Consider the following 20,907-nt stretch of genomic DNA (forward strand, 5'->3'; position numbering starts at 1 on the left):
TAGGGTCCCTCTATGCCCACTCTCTGGAGAGTTTTTACCATAAATGGGTGTAGAATTTTGTCAAAAGCTTTTTCTGCATCTATTGAGGTGATCATATGGTTTTTCTTCTTCAATTTGTTAATATGGTGTATCACATTGATTGATTTGTGTATATTGAAGAATCCTTGCATCCCTGGATAAATCACACTTGATCATGGTGTATGATCCTTTTAATGTGTTGTTGGATTCTGTTTGCTAGTATTTTGTTGAGGATTTTTGCATCTATATTCCTCAGTGATATTGGTCTGTAATTTTCTTTTTTTGTAGTATCTTTGTTTGGTTTTGGTATCAGGGTGATGGTGGCCTCATAGAATGAGTTTGGGAGTGTTCCTTCCTCTGCAATGTTTTGGAAGAGTTTGAGAAGGATGGGTGTTAGCTCTTCTCTAAATGTTTGATAGGATTCACCTGTGAAGCCATCTGGTCCTGGACTTTTGTTTATTGGAAGAGTTTTAATCACAGTTTCAATTTCATTGCTTGTGATTGGTCTGTTTATGTTTTCTATTTCTTCCTGGTTCAAGCTTTGAAGGTTATACCTTTGTAAGAATTTGTTCATTTCTTCCAGGTTGTCCATTTTATTGGCATAGGGTTGCTTATAGTAGTCTCTTAGGATGCTTTGTATTTCTGTGGTGTCTGTTGTAACTTCTTCTTTTTCATTTCTAATTTTATTGATTTGAGTCCTCTCCCTCTTTTTCTTGATGAGTCTGGCTAATGGTTTATCAGTTTCGTTTATCTTCTCAAAGAACCAGGTTTTAGTTTTATTGATCTTTGCTATTGTTTTCTTTGTTTCTATTTCATTTATTTCTGCTCTGACCTTTATGATTTTCTTCCTTCTGCTAACTTTGGGTTTTGTTTGTTCTTCTTTCCCTAGTTCCTGTAGGTGTAAGGTTAGATTGTTTATTTGAGATTTTTCTTGTTTCTTGAGGTAGGCTTGTATAGTTATAAACTTCCCTCTTAGAACTGCTTTTGCTGCATTCCATAGGTTTTGCATCATCGTGTTTTCATGGTCATTTGTCCCTAGGTATTTTTTGATTTCCTCTTTAATTTCTTCAGTGATCTCCTGGTCATTTAGTAACGTATTGTTTACCCTCCATGTGTATGTCTTTTACGTTTTTTTCCCTGTAATTCATTTCTAATCTCATAGCGTTGTGATGGAAAAGATGCTTGATATGATTTCAATTTTCTTAAATTTACTGAGGCTTGATTTGGGACCCAAGATGTGATCTATCCTGGACAATGTTCTGTGCGCACTTGAGAAGAAAGTGTAATCTGCTGTTTTGGGATGGAATGTCCTATAAATATCAACTAAATCTATCTGGTCTATTGTGTCATTTAAAGCTTCTGTTTCCTCTTTTTTTTTTTTTTTGTGGTATGCGGGCCTCTCACTGTTGTGGCCTTTCCTGTTGTGGAGCACAGGCTCCAGACACACAGGCTCAGTGGCCGTGGCTCACAGGTCCAGCCACTCCGCGGCATGTGGGATCTTCCCGGACTGGGACACGAACCCGTGTCCCCTGCATCGGCAGGCGGACTCTCAATCACTGGGCCACCAGGGAAGCCCCTGTTTCCTCATTTATTTTCATTTTGGATGATCTGTCCATTGGTGTAAGTGAGGTGTTAAAGTCCCCCACTATTATTGTGTTACTGTCGATTTCTTCTTTTATAGCTGTTAGCAGTTGCCTTATGTATTAAGGTGCTCCTATGTTGGGTGCATATATAATTGTTATATCTTCTTCTTGGATTGATCCCTTGATCATTATGTAGTGTCCTTCCTTGTCTCGTGTAGCACTCTTTATTTTAGAGTCTATTTTATCTCATATGAGTATTGCTACTCCAGCTTTCCTTTGATTTCCATTTGCATGGAATATCTTTTTCCATCCCCTCACTTTCAGTCTGTATGTGTCCCTAGGTCTGAAGTGGGCCTCTTGTAGACAGCATATATATGGGTCTTGTTTTTGTATCCATTCAGCGAGCCTGTGTCTTTTGGTTGGAGCATTTAATCCATTCACATTTAAGTTAATTATTGATATGTCTGTCCCTATTACCATTTTCTTAATTGTTACGTGTTTGTTTTTCTAGGTCCTTTTCTTCTCTTATGTTTCCCACTTAGGGAAGATCCTTTAGCATTTTTTGCAGAGCTCATTTGATGGTACTGAATTCTCTTACCTGTTGCTTGTCTGTAAAGCTGTTGATTTCTCCATCGAATCTGAATGAGATCCTTACCAGGTAGAGTAATCTTGCTTGTAGGTTCTTCCCTTTCATCACTTTAAATATATTATGCCACTCCCTTCTGGCTTATAAAGTTTCTGCTGAGAAATCAGGTCTTAACCTTATGGGAGTTCCCTTGTATGTTATTTGTCATTTTTCCCTTGCTGCTTTCAATAAGTTTTCATTATCCTTAATTTTTCCTAGTTTGATTACTCTGTGTCTCGGTGTGTTTCTCTTTGGGTTCATCCTGTATGGGACTCTGTGCGCTTTCTGGACTTGGGTGGCTATTTCCTTTCCCATGTTAGGGAAGTTTTCAACTACAATCTCTTCAAATATTTTCTCTGGTCCTTTCTCTCTCTCTTCTCCTTCTGGGACACCTATAATGCGAATGTTGTTGCGTTTAATGTTGTCCCAGAGGTCTCTTAGGCTGTCTTCATTTCTTTTCATTCTTTTTTCTTTATTCTGTTCTGCAGCAGTGAATTCCACCATTCTGTCTTCCAGGTCACTTATCCGTTCTTCTGCCTCAGTTATTCTGCTGTTGATTCCTTCTAGTGTAGTTTTCATTTCAGTTATTGTATAGTTCATCTCTGTTTGTTTGTTCTTTAATTCTTCTACGTCTTTGTTAAACATTTCTTGCATTTTCTCAATCTTTGCCTCCATTCTTTTTCCGAGGTCCTGGATCGTCTTCACTCTCATTATTCTGAATTCTTTTTCTGGAAGTTTGCCTATCTCCACTTCATTCAGTTGTTTTTCTCGGGTTTTATCTTGTTCCTTCATCTGGTACATAGCCCTCTGCCTTTTCATCTTGTCTGTCTTTCTGTGAATGTGGTTTTTGTTCCACAGGCTGCAGGATTGTAGTTCTTCTTGCTTCTGCTGTCTGCCCTCTGGTGGATGAGGCTATCTAAGAGGCTTGTGCAAGTTTCCTGATGGGAGGGACTGGTGGTGGGTCTAAATTTTTTTTATTTCACGTTACCATTTTTTTTTTCTGTTTAGGCAGTTACATGTTATGGACGAAACACATGTGATTAATCAAGTGAAAGAAGATGTATGCTATGTGTCTCAGGATTTTTATAGAGACATGGATATTGCCAAGTATGTATAATGGTAACCTAAGAACTAGAAAGTTGATTCTTGGGTAATGTTACACATAGTTAAAATATTTTATAAGTCTATGTTTTGTTTTCCAGGTTGAAAGGAGAAGAAAATACAGTAATGGTAGACTATGTTTTGCCTGACTTTAGTACAATTAAAAAGGGCTTTTGTAAGGTAATTTTTAAAACTTTATTTTATATTGGCGTATAGTTGATTTACAGTGTTGTGTTAATTTCAGGTGTACACCAAAGTGATTCAGTTATACATATATCTATTCTCTTTCAGATCCCTTCCCATATAGGTTATTACAGAGTATTAAGTAGAGTTCCCTGTGCTGTACAGTAGGTTCTTGTTGATTATCTATTTTATATATAATAGTGTATGTTAATCCCAACCTCCTAATTTATCCCTCCCCCCACCTTTCCCCTTTGGTAACCATAAGTTTGTTTTCTAAGTCTGTGATGTAAGGTCATTTAAAAAATACTCAATGATATTTCTTCAAGTGACCACCTCAGTCAGGTTTGAACAGCATCCAGCTGGGATGGGTGGAATCTCACAGAGTTGTTGATGACTGCCTTCCTGCCTGGTGGCCATTTCTTTAGGCACCAGTGTATGAATTATTAGTTAATATCTCTACTAAAGTTATTTAGAAAAAGAACTATCTGCCATGATAGCACATGGGACAAATCTGGAGATTAACAGTATCATTACCTATATTATGGTTTACCCTTTTGTGTTTCATTAAGAATTAGTTTAAGTCCAGTTAGAAGTAGGTTATTTGTTGTGAATATTACTGGCACAGCTGACCCAAGGCTCTGCTATCAGATTGTAGTTGAAAACAGCAAAATCCAGTGCACTTTCAAAGTGTTGAGAAGAGTTTATCTTGGATGTGAAAACAAAGTAATTTCTCCCTATCTTTGAGCAGCTCAGGTAAATTATCAGTTCTGTAATTATCAGTTGGGTAAATGTGAAGTTTGCCCTTCTAGTTACTGGCTTGGTGAGGAATGGTAGGAAGTTAAAAATCTTTGGTCAGAAACTTAAGCACAAGGAGATATTTTCTCAAGGGGACATGTATGGTAATGTTCATTGTAGTATACATTAAAAGAGTGAGAAATTGGGAAGAGCCTAGGTAGCCATTAATGGTAGAAAAATAGATAAATTTTGATATATTCATATTATAAAATAAGCAGTGAAAATGAAGTAGAGCTACATGATCATCATGGATAAGTCTCAGAAATGTGTTTCTGTCTAAAACATGATGATGTCTAAAAGCCAGTTTTCAAAGGACGTATACCATTTCAGGCTATTCAGAATAATTATTATGTTTAGGAATTTATAAATATGAAGTAAAAGTATATAAACTATGTATGTGAATGATAACACCAAATTTAAAGGGGGAGTGTTATATCTGTGAAGTTACATTAAAATGGTTGATGGATATATGGGGTTTTTTCTTTTTTTTTTAAATTATTTATTTTTTGGCTGTGTTTCATCTTCGTTGCTTGCACAGGCTTTCTCTAGTTGCAGTGAGCGAGTGCTACTCTTCGTTGTGGCGCATGGGCTACTCATTGCAGTGGCTTCTCTTTTTGCAGAGCACGGGCTCGCGGAGCACGGGCTCCAGGCGCATGAGCTTCAGTAGTTCTGGCACATGGGCTCAATAGTTGTGGCTTGCATGCTCTAGAGCGCAGGCTCAGTAGTTGTGGCGCACGGGCTTAGTTGCTCTGCGGCATGTGGGATCTTCCTGGAGCAGGGCTCGAACCCGTGTCCCCTGCATTAGTAGGCAGACTCTTAACCACTGCGCCACCAGGGAAATCCAGATATATGGGTTTTATATAATTATTTATACTTGTTTTTATGCCTGAAATTAAAAAAATTTGGTGGCCAGATTATTGAGGTGAAATACACATCAGAATTCAGAGAAGGCTACCCAGGTCCTCATAAAATCAAAATCATCCTGTAGTGTCCTTAGAAACATATCCTTGCTGAAGGACCAAAGCCAGCTTTTAGAAGTGGGAATTGTGACAGATTATGGGATCATGTTGTCTGGCATGAACTGGGGAGAGAAACTGGAAGCCCATGTCCCACTTAGGATATGGAAGGTGTATTTTTTTCTTTACAAGACAGGGAAAACTGCCCCAAATATATAGATACCAAGCCACTTTCTCATTAGGCACGTTTGATCATCCTCATTTATTATAGCTGATTAAAACAGTCCAGTGATATAAAACACCTTGTGGAGAATTTATAGCACTCTGGACTCATGGTGGTAAAGTAATCCATATTTCTACAGGGATGGACCCCGAGTAAAGTCTCAGTAATTCCCAGTTCCTCCAAACCTGACTAAAAATCACCTGGGTCACTTGAAGAACAATTGGTATCCATGTTCTCAGTCCCTGTCCCTGGAAATGCTTAGTGCCTAAGTTTGAAAACTTAAACTTAATCTCTAAAAAAGAAAAAAATTTCTTCCAGGTGATTGGACTATCAGCTATGTTTGGAAATCTTTCTCTTTTTTAAAATGTAGTTCTCGCTTGCCCTGCAAATGAGAACTTACCAGTTTATTGGACATTATCTGCTGAACTCCGCTAGCTTCCTTCCCAAATCATAAGCCTTGATTTCTCAATCCTACACCTTACATAGTGAGCTAGTAGAGTCATGGTTGTTCCCCCAGTTGATTATTGTTTTACTCATCAGCTTTGGAGAAAAAAGGCAGAAGCCACATTGTATTGTTTGCAGCTCTTTTATTGGCCTTTGGCCTTGTGATCAGAATCTTGTTAATGACGGCACTTCACTAATTGAGTATAGACTCCCTGTTACTTGTACACTTTAACATCAGTTGAGTGGACATAGTCAGTTGGACTGAACTTTTACCAGATGATGGAATGTTACATCAAATATTTATTTCAGAAATAATGGATTAACCTTTACTTTGTCAATTAATGTGAACATTTTTACCATAATACATGTTAAATTGTGTACATCTTAATAATTTTTAAGGTTTAGAAATGGTTATATTTTGTATATGTTAGGATTACTCCTAAAATGTATTTTTTAAATTTAATACTTGATTAACTTGTTTTCATCATTGCCTGACAATCAAAATCTTTGATGAGGGCTGTTAAATACTTAAGAAACTAGAAAAACAATACTGCATAAGATGAAAGAGAATTATACTTGTTTGAGAGCCTTTATACTTAGGATATTGTTAAACTCGGACCTTGATAGTTTATTCAAGAATATTTTTAAATACTTAGGAAAAACTTACAACCTTGATTTTCTAGTACTGATGACAGTAACAATAATAATAAGGTCTGTAATATTGTTACTGATTACAACCGATAGAAATTCCAGTTTTATTTTTTAACAGAAAGAGGATGCTTACGAAAGTGTAATGAATGCTTTACTGACCTAAATTGAGAAAATTGTCCTCATAGTTAACTGTTATCACTTTCTGCAGAGCCATTGTAGTTTAAACATTTCTTTCATGGTACCAGAATGAAATTTATGAGGGCTGTACAGTAATCATGACTTGCATTGACTAAAATAGCAACTCCCAGCAGCCTTTATAAATTCCTTCATTTGTCTATGTCTAAAACAAAAATCTTTTTGAAATTGTACTCTTAGAAACAGAAAATACTTGTAGTTCCAGATTATATATTAACGATTAGTGGCTTTAGAGCTAACATTCAGCAAGGATATCTAGTTCTGGCTTTTCCCCCAGTTAGATATTTGGCCCTGGGTCAGTCACATGATCTTCTTCTGTAAAATCAGGGCTGTGGATTAGATAACTTCTAATGTTTTGTCAAATTAAATTCTCCAAGTTTCTCCAAGTCTGTATCTGTCTCAAGTTATTTTGAGTGTTGACAATATGAGTTATATCCTATACACTCAAGCCAATATCATTTTTAAATGAATTTGTAAATTTATAGGAAGTATTTTCCATTCTGCCTGAGAAGGAAGAATACTTTATCTGTGAAGAAATAATATTCTTCTCTTTGCTAGTGCAACCATAGTTTAATCGGATTGAAAGTGATGTGTAGCTTTCCTTGTTCTTCCTAGGGTATTGTGAATTTTGTGTAATTTTTAGGATATTTTTATTTAAAAATAATGTTTCAAGGGACTTCCCTGGTAGTCCAGTGGTTAAGAATCCATGCTTCCAGTGCAGGGGTTGCAGGTTTGATCAACTGGTCTGGTAACTAAGATCCCACATGCTGTATGACGTGGCCAAAAAAATTAAAAAAAAAAAAGAAAGTTTCAAGCATGGAATTTCCAAATGATAGAAATCAGAATCATTCATATCCAGGTTAAGAGAGGCAATGTAGTAGGAGGAATATATTGCGTGTGCTCAAGTTATTAGTTGAATGATCTTGAGCAAGTCATGTAACCTTGCCTAGCGCAATTGCATCATTAGTAAAAGGAAAATATATCTACCTTACAGGGTTATATGAGAATTCAGTATGATAATGTATGTAAAATGCCTAAAACAAACACCACATTGTTGACTGGCATGCTATACTGGGTAGTGGATATGTGATGGCGAACAGTGTAGATGATGAAGGATAATACAGGGTGATAGTAAGAATACTAGAGGGATCTTTTATTTGGGAGTCAGAAGAAGCCTCTCTGAGGAAGATAGTAAGAATACTAGAGGGATCTTTTATTTGGGAGTCAGAAGAAGCCTCTCTGAGGAAGCTGAAACCTGAACAGAGAGTAGATGACTAATTATATTAAGGAATAGTTTTTATATACTTTACTCTTTAACAATAAATTATTAATATTTCTTTTCATATATTTTAAGTATTTTTATATTTATATAGAGGATTGGGATATACTCTGTTACAGGTGGAAAATTGCATATATGAGTCAAATGAAGTTAATGTCTTTAACAATCTAGAAAAGCTGATGAGTCTTAGTGCAATTGAGAGGGACCATTATTTTAATGATGTAGAATGCTGTAGAAGGAGATTATTTTTTTCTGGCCCCTTCAGGAGCACAGCTCACAGACTGGGTGGGTTAACAGAAAATAAATAGCAAAAGAATTTCAGTGATAAAGTCCATGTATTTGCTTAAATCATTTTGGAAACTGTTTTTTGAATAGAGATTGAATAAATAATAAAGAAGTTTAATGATGTAGGCTTTTTGCACAAGGGAAAGGGGAAATCCTAATAGAATAAAACCATAATGCCCAATAAAAATCTAAGGCAAGGCCAGGGGAGTGAAAGTAGATAGTGCTGGAAACATAAGGTACAGTGTTTTTTATTTAGAGTATGTTCTTTGTTCTTTAAAAACTGGAATCACTCTGTTCTTAGAGGTAGATTATGAAGTTCCTTCTCCTCTATTCTCCTTTTCTTTCTTTCTGTTTTAAAATGTGTGGAATAAAGCCAGATCATCTCTGGGGGAATAGCTATATTAAGAGTCAGTAGTTATTTATGTGTGTGGTTAGGCAACAGCAGAGAAGGCCACATTTTTCTAACTTTTGAGAATCCTGAAACTTCCAAGAACATGGTTAATATATTGGTATTACATATTACTAAATGTTATTAGTGATGTGAGCTAGATAACATAACTTAAACTTTTCATCTTATTTTTCTTTAAGCCAAGAGAAGAAATGGTGTTAAGTGGAAAATATAAATCTGGGGAACAAATTCTTCGTCTGGCCAATGAGAGATTTGCTGTTCCAGAAATACTCTTTAATCCTTCTGATATAGGAATTCAAGAAATGGGAATTCCAGAAGCTATTGTCTATTCAATTCAGAACTTACCTGAAGGTGCATAAATAATGAGGAATAATGATATTTTTTAAAAATCATAAGCTCTGTGAACCCTAGAGAAGTCATCTGTTTCTTCTAAATAATTTGAGCAAATGGCTACTTTATTTGCAGAGATTTCCAGATCTAACTTGAATAATTCTTTATTGTACTTTATTTTACTTGAATAATTCTTTATTGATCCTAGATTGTAAATTTGATATAGGAAGAGTAATTATGGTCTGCTTAAATTTGAAGAACTTCATCTCTTTATAAGTATTAAATTGCTATATTCATTTAAAAAGTTTTAATTTAAGCCAAATTTGCACAGAGTAGAAATTTATAATTTACCAATTTAATGGGTTTTAGCTGTTGATGAGACTGGTTTATTCCTTCTGTTACATTTTGATTAATATACAGGAAGTTAGTTTTAATGAGATTGAAGTATAGTGCTTCACAGTGATTTCTGGGTTCTCCTGAAGCATGATTTAACTAAATAATGTTCTAAAGTTTTGGAGTACCTTTATAGCTTAAAAATGTCTTCCTAGTTCATAAGGAACAGTGTAGGCATTGGAGAAAATCTTGCCTATGCAGTGTCCTTTCCTCCCATTAAAAAAGAAAAAAAGTCAGATAATGCCATCACCTTAATATAGTTATTTCAAAACTAATTTCACATTAATATTTCATATTGATTTCTCATTTTATCTAAAGTTGCAGTCATGAGATACACAACATTTTGTACTACACTGTTTTAATGTTGTGTTGTAAGACTCAATATTAACGTAACAGTACTCTGTCCCTGTTTTGTGAACAGAAGCATTAGGTGGGATGGCCAGTACCTATCAATTCCTGACAAATTTCCCAGTGGTGCTTGGTAGCCCTTTAAGATAGACTAACCATGTGGCACTTAATATTTGCTATCATGTAACTTTAATGAGTGTAGAACATAAGATCCTTTCTTTAAATATTATTATAGATTGAGTATTTTTCACTATCAATTGTAAGTGTTGCACAATAAGAATGCGTGTCTCAGTGAGATAACATGGAAACTTGGATTTTCAAGTTTAAAATGTTATGAAGGACCTCCTTTTCATCTTTACACTAGCTAACAGTCTCAGCCTACATAAAGACCGCCTCCATTTTAGGGGAGAACAATTTTAATTTTCAAATGTCTGCTACTAGAATTTTACTCATTTATGTATAGCTTACATGTATATGTAATAAGTTGCTAGTAGTTCAACCCCTTCACCTTAGCCTTTCTTTTAAAGAACTGTGAGGTCATATTTCTGTTTAATATGTTTATTTGTATAAATGATAACCTCATTATAAAATCTTATAAGTTATAATTTATATGGTTATAAAAAACTATATGGTTTCCCAACCAGTAACTTTCATCCCCAATTGCTTTTACCTAATCTCTCATCCCCATTTCTCCAGAAAGATAAGTAAACAGATATTCTAATGCCTTTTTTCTTTCTCCTATTTTTCTCTTTTAAAAGAAATGCAGCCGCATTTTTTTAAGAACATTGTTTTGACGGGAGGAAATTCCCTTTTCCCGGGATTTAGGGATCGGGTTTACTCGGAAGTTCGATGTCTCACTCCGACAGATTATGATGTTTCTGTTGTGCTGCCTGAAAAGTAAGTGTTGGCTTATATAGAAACAAATCATGGAAGTTAGTTTACAGATAAAGAGGTCTGTAGGCAGACTTGAGTTTAAAGCCTGGTTCTACTGGGTTGCCAGGTTAATTTCACCTTTGGGATGCTCATTTTTCTTTTCTCAAAAAATGAAATGATATAGCTGCTGGACAGTCATCGACAGGAAGACACTGGAACTCACCAAAAAAGATACCCCACATCCAAAGACAAAGGAGAAGCCAAAATGAGACAGTAGGAGGGGCGCAATCACAGTAAAATCAAATCCCATAACTGCTAGGTGGGTGACTCACAGACTGGAGGACACTTATACCACAGAAGTCCACCCACTGGAGTGAAGGTTCTGAGCCCCACGTCAGGCTTCCCAACCTGGGGGTCTGGCAGTGGGAGGAGGAATTCCTAGAGAATCAGACTTTGAAGGCTAGTGGGATTTGATTGCAGGACTTCGACAGGACTGTGGGAAACAGAGACTCCACTGTTGGAGGGCACACACAAAGTAGTTTGTGCATCGGGACCCAGGGGAAGGAGCAGTGACCCCAGGGAAGACTGAACCAGACCTACCTGCTAGTGTTGGAGGGTCTGCTGCAGAGGTGGGGGGTGGCTGTGGCTCACTGTGGAGACAAGGATACTGGCAGCAGAAGTTCTCGGAAGTACTCCTTGGCGTGAGCCCTCCCAGAGTCTGCCATTAGCCCCACCAAAGAGCCCAGGTAGGCTCCAGTGTTGGGTTGCCTCAGGCCAAACAACCAACAGGGAGGGAACCCAGCCTCACCCATCAACAGTCAAACGGATTAAAGTTTTACTGAGCTCTGCCCACCAGAGCAAGAGTCAGCTCTAGCCACCACCGGTCCCTCCCATCAGGAAACTTGCACAGGCCTCTTATATAGCCTCATCCACCAGAGGGCAAACAGCAGAAGCAAGAACTACAATCCTACAATCTTCTTGCAGAAGCAAGAAACTACAATTCTGCAGCCTGTGGAACAAAACCCACATTCACAGAAAGACAGACAAGATGAAAAGGCAGAGGGCTATGTACCAGAGGAAGGAACAAGATAAAGCCCCAGAAAAACAACTAACTGAAGTGGAGATAGGCAAACTTCCAGAAAAAGAATTCAGAATAATGGGAGTGAAGACCATCCAGGACCTCGGAAAAAGAATGGAGGCAAAGATTGAGAAAATGCAAGAAATGTTTAACAAAGACATAGAAGAATTAAAGAACAAACAAACAGAGATGAACAATACAATAACTGAAATGAAAACTACACTAGAAGGAATCAATAGCAGAATAACTGAGGCAGAAGAACGGATGAGTGACCTGGAAGCCAGAATGGTGGAATGCACTGCTGCAGAACAGAAAAAAGAATGAAAAGAAATGAAGACAGCCTAAGAAGCCTCTGAGACAACATTAAACGCAACAACATTTGCATTATAGGGGTCCCAGAAGAAGAGAGAGAGAAAGGACCAGAGAAAATATTTGAAGAGATTATAGTCAAAAACATCCCTAACATGGGAAAGGAAATAGCCACCCAAGTAAGTCCAGGAAGCGCAGAGAGTCCCAGGCAGGATAAACCCAGGAAGAAACACGGAGACACATAGTAATCAAATTGGCAAAAATTAAAGGCAAAGAAAATTTATTGAAAGCAGCAAGGGAAAAATGACAACTCTACAAGCCAGAAGGGAGTGGCATGATATATTTAAAGTGATGAAAGGGAAGAAACTACAAGCAAGATTACTCTACCCGGCAAGGATCTCATTCAGATTCGATGGAGAAATCAAAAGCTTTACAGTCAAGCAAAGCTAAGAGAATTCAGCACCACCAAGCCAGCTCTACAACAAATGCTAAAGGAACTTCTCTAAGTGGGAAACACAAGAGAAGAAATGGACCTACAAAAACAAACCCAAAAGAAATAAGAAAATGGTCATAGGAACATACATATAGATAATTACCCTGAACGTGAATGGATTAAATGCTCCAACCAAAAGACACAGGCTTGCTGAATGCATACAAACCCAAGACCCATCTATATGCTGTCTACAAGAGACCCACTGCAGACCTAGGGACACATACAGACTGAAAGTGAGGGGATGGAAAAAGATATTCCATGCAAATGGAAATCAAAAGCTGGAATAGCAATACTCAGATCAGATAAAAGACTCTAAAATAAAGAATGTTACAAGAGACAAGGAAGGACACTACATAATGATCAAGGGATCAATCCAGGAAGAAGATATAACAATTATAAATATATACGCCCTCCACATAGGAGCACCTCACATAAGGCAACTGCTAACAGTTATAAAAGGAAATTGACAGTATCACAATAATAGTGGGGGACTTTAACACCTCACTTACACCAATGGACAGATCATCCAAAATGAAAATAAATAAGGAAACAGAACCTTTAAATGACACAATAGTCCAGATAGATTTAATTGATATTTATGGGACACTCCATCCAAAGACAGCAGATTACACTTTCTCCTCAAGTGCGCACGGAACATTGTCCAAGACAGATAACATCTTGGGTCACAAATCAAGCCTCAGTAAATTTAAGAAAATTGAAATCATATCAAGCATCTTTTCTGACCACAGCGCTATGAGATTAGAAGTGAATTACAGGGAAAAAAACATAAAAAACACAAACACATGGAGGGTAAACAATACTTTACTAAATGACCAAGAGATCACTGAAGAAATTAAAGAGGAAATCAGAGAATACATAGAGACAAATGACAATGAAAACACGATGATGCAACACCTATGGAATGCAGTAAAAGCAGTTCTAAGAGGGAAGTTTATAGCTATACAAGCCTACCTCAAGAAACAAGAAAAATCTCAAACAATTTAACCTTACACCTACAAGAACTAGAGAAAGAAGAACAAAACAAAGTTAGCAGAAGGAAGGAAATCATAAAGGTCAGAGCAGAAATAAATGGCATAGAAACAAAACAATAGCAAAGATCAATAAAACTAAAACCTGGTTCTTTGAGAAGGTAAACAAAATGGATAAACCATTAGCCAGACTCATCAAGAAAAAGAGGGAGAGGACTCAAATCAATAAAATTAGAAATGAAAAAGGAGAAGTTACAACAGACACTACAGAAATACAAAGCATTCTAAGAGACTACTATAAGCAACCCTATGCCAATAAAATGGATAACCTGGAAGAAATGGACAAATTCTTAGAAAGGTATAACCTTCAAAGCTTGAACCAGGAAGAAATAGAAAATATAAACAGACCAATCACAAGTAATGAAATTGGAACTGTGATTAAAAATCTTCCAACAAACAGAAGTCCAGGACCAGATGGCTTCACAGGTGAATTCTATCAAACATTTAGAGAAGAGCTAACACCCATCCTTCTCAAACTCTTCCAAAACATTGCAGAGGAAGGAACACTCCCAAACTCATTCTATGAGGCTACCATCACCCTGATACCAAAACCAAACCAAACCAAAACCAAAACCAAAGAAAGATACTACAGAAAAAGAAAATTACAGACCAATATCACTGAGGAATATAGATGCAAAAATCCTCAACAAAATACTAGCAAACAGAATCCAACAACACATTAACACCATCAACACCATGATCAAGTGTGATTTATCCAGGGATGCAAGGATTCTTCAATATACACAAATCAATCAATGTGATACACCATATTAACAAATTGAAGAAGAAAAACCATATGATCACCTCAATAGATGCAGAAAAAGCTTTTGACAAAATTCAACACCCATTTATGGTAAAAACTCTCCAGAAAGTGGGCATAGAGGGACCCTACCTCAACATAATAAATGCCATATACGACAAACCCACAGCAAACATCATTCTCAATGGTGAAAAACTGAAAGCATTTCCTCTAAGATCAGAAACAAGACAAGGATGTCCACTCTCACCCCTGTTATTTAACATAGTTTTGGAAGTCCTAGCCACGGCAATCAGAGAAGAAAAAGAAATAAAAGGAATACAAATTGGAAAAGAAGATGTAAAACTGTCACTGTTTGCATATGACATGATACCATACATAGAGAATCCTAAAGATGCCACCAAGAAACTACTAGAGCTAATCAATGAATTTGGTGAAGTTGCAGGATACAAAATTAATGCACAGAAACCTCTTGCATTCCTATGCACTAATGATGAAAAATCTGAAAGAGAAATTAAGGAAACACTCCGATTTGCCATTGCAAGAAAAAGAATAAAATACCTAGGAATAAACCTATCTAGGGAGACAAAAGACCTGTATGCAGAAAACTATAAGATACTGATGAAAGAAATTAAAGATGGTACCAACAAATGGAGAGATATACCATGTTCTTGGATTGGAAGAATCAATATTGTGAAAATGACTGTACTACCCACAGCAATCTACAAGTTCAGTGCAATCCCTATCAAATTACCAGTGGCATTTTTTACAGAGCTAGAACAAAAAAATCTTAAAATTTGTATGGAGACACAAAAGACCACGAATAGCCAAAGCAGTCTTGAGTGAACAAAGCGGAGCTGGAGGAATCAGACTCCCTGACTGCAGACTGTACTGCAAAGCTACAGTAATCGAGACAACATGGTATTGGCAGAAAAACAGAAATATAGATCAATGGAACAAGATAGAAAGCCCAGAGATAAACCCATGCACCTATGGTCAACTAATCTAATCAAAGGAGGCAAGGATATACAATGGAGAAAAGACAGTCTCTTTAATAATTGGTGCTGGGAAGACTGGACAGCTGCATGTAAAAGAATGATATTAGAACACTCCCTAACACCATACACAAATATAAACAGAAAATGGATTCGAGACCTAAATTTAAGACTGGACACTGTAAAACTCTTAGAGGAAAACATAGGAAGAACACTCTTTGACATAAATCACAGTAAGATCTTTTTTGATCCACCTCCTAGAGTAATGGAAATAAAAAGAAAAATAAACAATGGGACCTAATGAAACTTCAAAGCTTTTGCACAGCAATGGAAACCATAAACAAGATGAAAAGACAGCCCTCAGAATGGGAGAAAATATTTGCAAATGAAGCAACCGACAAAGGATTAATATCCCAAATAATAAACAGCTCATGCAGCTCAATATTAAACAACCCAGTCCAAAAATGGGCAGAAGACCTAAGCAGATATTTCTCCAAAAAAGACATACAGATGGCCAAGAAACACATGAAAAGCTGCTCAACATCACTAATTATTAGAGAAATGCAAATCAAAACTACAATGAGGTATCACATCACACCAGGTAGAATAGGCATCATCAGAAAATCTGCAAACAATAGATGCTGGATAGGGTGTGGAGAAAAGGGAACCCTCTTGCACTGTTGGTGGGAATGTCAATTGATACAGCCACTATGGAAAACAGTATGGAGGTTCCTTAAAAAACTAAAAATAGTACTACCATACCACCCAGCAATCCCACTACTGGCCATATACCCAGAGAAAACCATAATTCAAAAGGACACATGCACCCCAGTTTTCATTGCAGCACTATTTAAAATAGCCAGGTCATGGAAGCAACCTAAATGCCCATTGACAGACGAATGGCTAAAGAAGATTTGGTACATATATACAGTGGAATATTACTCAGCCATAAAAAGGAATGAAATTGGATCATTTGTTGAGACGTGGATGGATCTAGAGACTGTCATACAGAGTGAAGTAAGTCAGAAAGCGAAAAACAATATTGTATATTAACGCATGTATATGGAAGCTAGAAAAATGGTACAGATGAACCGGTTTGCAGGGCAGAAGTTGAGACACAGAGAAGAAACGTATGGACACCAAGGGGGGGAAGCCGTGTGGGGGTGAGGATGGTGGTGTGATGAATTGGGCGATTGGGATTGACATGTATACACTGATGTGTATAAAATTGATGACTAATAAGAACCTGCTGTATAAAAAATAAAATTAAATTTAAAAAAAAGAAATGAAAACTTTACTTTCAGTGGATGAAAGGGGATGAAGTATGTGAAGTAGCATCCATTATTGTTGGTACATAATGGGTGCTCAGTTACTGTAAGATCACTTCCCTATAGTGAATCAGTCATCATTACTTGGAGATTTTTTACAGGCAAATCACTTAGGTTATTTATTTGATTTGGGACTTCCGTCGTGGAGCAGTGGTTAAGAATCCACCTGCCAATGCAGGGGACACGAGTTCAAGCCCTGGTACAGGAAGATCCCACATGCCGCAGAGCAACTAAGCCTGTGCGTCATAACTACTGAGCCTGGGCTCTAGAGCCCGTGAACTGCAACTACTGAGCCCGAGTACCACAACTACTGAAGCCTGTGCGTCTGGAGCCTGTGCTCTGCAACAGGAGAAGCCACCGCAATGAGAAGCCCGTGCACAACAATGAAGAGTAGCCCCCGCTCGCCGCAACTAGAGAAAGCCCGCACACAGCGATGATGACCCAACGCAGCCAAAAAGAAATAAAAAATAAAATAAATTTTAAAAACTTTATCTATTTGATTTATCTGAGATATGCCATTTCTTGAGAGTTTCTATGAAGAATAGAAATCTGAGAATTTAACCAAGATAAATTATGTCAATTGGTAAGTTGTTTTGGAATGTTTTTAAATAATTTAAAATACTTAAACTTTTACATTTAAGTAGTCATTTTTTTTATAATTCAAAACTTTTATATGTACCCCCTATCCTGTTTTATGAGAAAAAGCAGATAATTAAGGTATAATTTTAGAGCTGTAAGAAAGGCTTATAGATCATCCTCTTCTGTGTACTTATTTGTAAATAAACAAGGGCTCATGAGTTAGCAAAGGTCTTATGATAAGTTAATAGCAGTAACCAGACTAAAATTCAGTTCTCTTTATCTGGAGGCAGAAGTTCTCACCAAATCTAGTCTAAATAATCCCCCGTCACTGCTCCACTGTTTTAAGCGGCAGAGTTGCAAACAAGACCTGATTTTTAATTTTAGAGGTTTGTTTCAAAGCTAAAGAAGAATTTTTCAAAATCAATAGCAGTTAATAGAAGACCCTCATCAGATCACTTAATTTTATAGCTATCAGATAAAAGAATAAATTATCATTAGATATTGGAATGATTTTTATCAGCATTAATGTTCATATACGCTTTAGAATATGAAGCATATTGGATTTTTATCCTGCATTTTAAGTGTAAGTCATGCATACATTACAGGCCAAGGGATCTATAGAAATAGTTTTTATTCTTTTATTCATCAAATCTTTATTGCACATCTGATTTTATAGATAGATATATATTTAGGTTTTTTTAAGGTTAGGAAATGTAATATAGTGAGGAAAACACTTTTTTCTTTATCATTTTTCATATTTAAAACTGAATTGGGGGAGAGGAAGAGTAGAAGTAGAATTACACAAATTCAACCAATTACACAGAATTACAACCAATTAACTTGGTTGTACATAAAATTAAACTAAAAGTTTGATGTGCTCTAATTTTGCTTATTGTCTATGTCCTACCATGTAGCAAGTTTATCATGCACTGTGGTTTTTAAATGTCTCATTTATTAGAGGCAACAAAGTATAGGAGCAAAAGCACAGACTGTGTGAAAACAGTTCCGAGTTGAATCCTAGTTTCAGTCTTAACCTCTCTGAACCTCATTTTCCAAATCTATAAAGTGGGAGTTATAATATCTGTTTCATTGGTTGCTGGGTGAATTGATTTGATGACATATCTTTGCCATGTACAAAAGTTAGACTCATTTATTACAGTGTTTTTATTTTTATGCATTTTTTGTATTTTGCTTGTATTCTTGTTTTTTATTAGAGGTAGAAGGTCCATAAATTCAGGGCACAGGGAAAATAAAAAGAACACTTACTTGTAGTGGTGACCAACTTTCCTTTCCAAGTTTGCTTTACTCCTATGAAGTTTATGCTTATTTTCACACTTTAAATGATTTTCTGTTAAATCAGGTTGTGTAGAGATTGCCACATTTTAGTTACTAATTAACGTTTCTGGCATTTCAGTTCTGTAAAATCATCTGGGTTCACTTATTTTACCTTTATTTTTAGCCCTATTACTTATGCCTGGGAAGGTGGAAAATTGATATCGGAGAATGATGATTTTGAAGATATGGTGGTAACAAGAGAAGATTATGAAGAAAATGGACATAGCGTCTGTGAAGAGAAATTTGATATTTAAGAAACGTTTCTGAAAGTTTTGACTGTGACAAAGGTTTAATTTTCAATGTTCTTTTTAAAGGAAGTTAAGGACCTGTGTTAACTTTCATCCTAAGATAAGATAACATCTTGAACTTATGTAAATACTTTGATCCATGGCTGATTTTCAAAGGTTTCTTACCTAGGTTAGTAAGTAAACTGTAACTCAGCCCAAATTTTCATTTAGGAGCTAGACTTACTATAACAATGCTTATGCTGTTTCCGAGACTAAGTTATCTTTCATTAGAAGATGAAAGAGTGAGTGTATTTTAAGTTTAATTCTTTATAGCTAAAAGCACAAACTTAACTGTCTCACTGGTCAGGTTTCCTTAGAAGGTAGTTTTGTGTGACTGACTAGGAATTGGCCAGAGTATTTTCAGGCTGATATGATTTCTCTCTTTCTTCTAGAGCGAAGTATTTTATCTTTTAATTGTCATTTTTATTTGTATATACTAAAGTTAGAAAAACTAATCTATGTGTATGTAATGTTTATTTTTTACTTAGCCTAAGTTTGAAAGGATGAAGACCAAAGCCAATTTGTTAAAGTGTTTTTGGTCAGTACTGTGTTGCAGAAATGTATTATTTCACTCATAAAAATACTATACCATTTTTTAGGATGAAATTCTTGTGTCATTGGGCTCATGAATCAAATTCCTGCCAATCTCTTTACCTTAGCTTGGATCATGTGCCTACCCCATGGCTTCATGGATTTTAACAGCCCTACTAAGATAGCCTAGAGTGAAAGAAGGTAGTTTCCCAAAGGAAAATTAAGGTGAAGAGACAGATGCTGGGCAGGGTGAAAGAGCTGTCCACTACAATTATATTTGGATTATAGCGACTTAATGATTTTTTGACTTTACAATGGTGTGAACGCAATATGCACTCATTAGAAACTGTTCTTCAGATTTTGCACTTTAATATTTTCCTGGTTTAGCGATATTTGGTATGTTTCTCTCTTGTGATGCTGGGCAGCGGCAGTGAGCCACAGGTCCCAGTCAGGGTAAACAACCAATATGCTTACAACCATTCTGTACCCACCAACCATTCTGTTTTTCACTTTCAGCACAATATTCAATAAATTATGAAATATTCCACACTTAATTATAAAATAGGCTTTGTGTTTGATGATTTTGCCCAACTTTAGGCTAATGTAAATATTCTGAGCGCGCATAAGGTAGGCTAGACTAAGCAAGCTATGGTGTTTGGTAGGTGAGGTGTAGTAAATGCATTTTTGACTTAATCAAAGAAGATCTGTATTAGTTAGGGCCTGGTCAGTCCTTCCTAGACCTAGGCTAGTTACATTACTTGTTATCATTGCAGAGTTGCAAATTGATTGTGTTTGTATGATACCCAGGTACTAGCATATAATCTGTGGAGAGTGTAGCAAAAAGATGCTGGTGGCATAAAAGAAGTTTTTGCAACCATACAGTGTAACAGTGTAACTGTGCTAGAATTTCAGGGTGATGCAGTTAGAGTTATAAAGGTAAGTCACCATTTAAAGGGCTTTCCTTGACCTACCAGGACCTCATCTTGCAGGCAAAATACTATCATCAACAACCAAGATGTTTTTCGTATGAGGAACCGGGGCATTCCTCAAAGCTGCATTTCCAAAACATGCCCTAGCTTGATGTTTCCCATTTTGTTCTGCTGAGAATAATGTGTGTGTCACATGCTTACTACAGTACACTAATTTCTGTTCACAGTGTAGGTCTCATAGTGCTTATTTTTGAGACACTAAAAATTCATTTCTGAAATTAATGAACATAGATGCTAATCGTTTATCTCTAGCCTTGAAGCTCCCATCAATTTTAACACCTGCCTAATTTTGAAACTTTATTGCTAGAGATAATGTTTTAATATTATACAGTAAGTTGACTTCAAAGAGAACATTTAACATTATCTCTAAATAATAACAAGGTTATCTATTTTTGAAAGATGTTAAAGATCCTGATTTGAGATTCACTAGAAGTATTGAGCGAGAACTTAGCCATGTTAGAGTTTATAATTTTGTGCTGCAAATTG

At 36.4% G+C, this 20,907-nt stretch overlaps 1 protein-coding gene across 1 annotated transcript in view; it reads left to right on the plus strand.

Annotated features, from left to right (window-relative positions):
* Positions 1–19,994, plus strand: part of ACTR6 (actin related protein 6) — a 32,203-nt gene extending 12,209 nt beyond the window's left edge. Inside the window, exons 7-11 of the mRNA XM_067697666.1 lie at positions 3,235–3,333; positions 3,429–3,507; positions 8,927–9,098; positions 10,577–10,715; positions 18,739–19,994. Of these exons, the coding sequence (XP_067553767.1) occupies positions 3,235–3,333; positions 3,429–3,507; positions 8,927–9,098; positions 10,577–10,715; positions 18,739–18,868 (619 nt within the window). The 3' untranslated portion in view covers positions 18,869–19,994. The remainder of the gene's footprint in view (positions 1–3,234; positions 3,334–3,428; positions 3,508–8,926; positions 9,099–10,576; positions 10,716–18,738) is intronic.
* Positions 19,995–20,907: the final 913 nt, after the last annotated feature.

The sequence above is a fragment of the Pseudorca crassidens genome, chromosome 11, assembly GCF_039906515.1.
Source record: "Pseudorca crassidens isolate mPseCra1 chromosome 11, mPseCra1.hap1, whole genome shotgun sequence".
NCBI classification, from domain to species: domain Eukaryota; kingdom Metazoa; phylum Chordata; class Mammalia; order Artiodactyla; family Delphinidae; genus Pseudorca; species Pseudorca crassidens.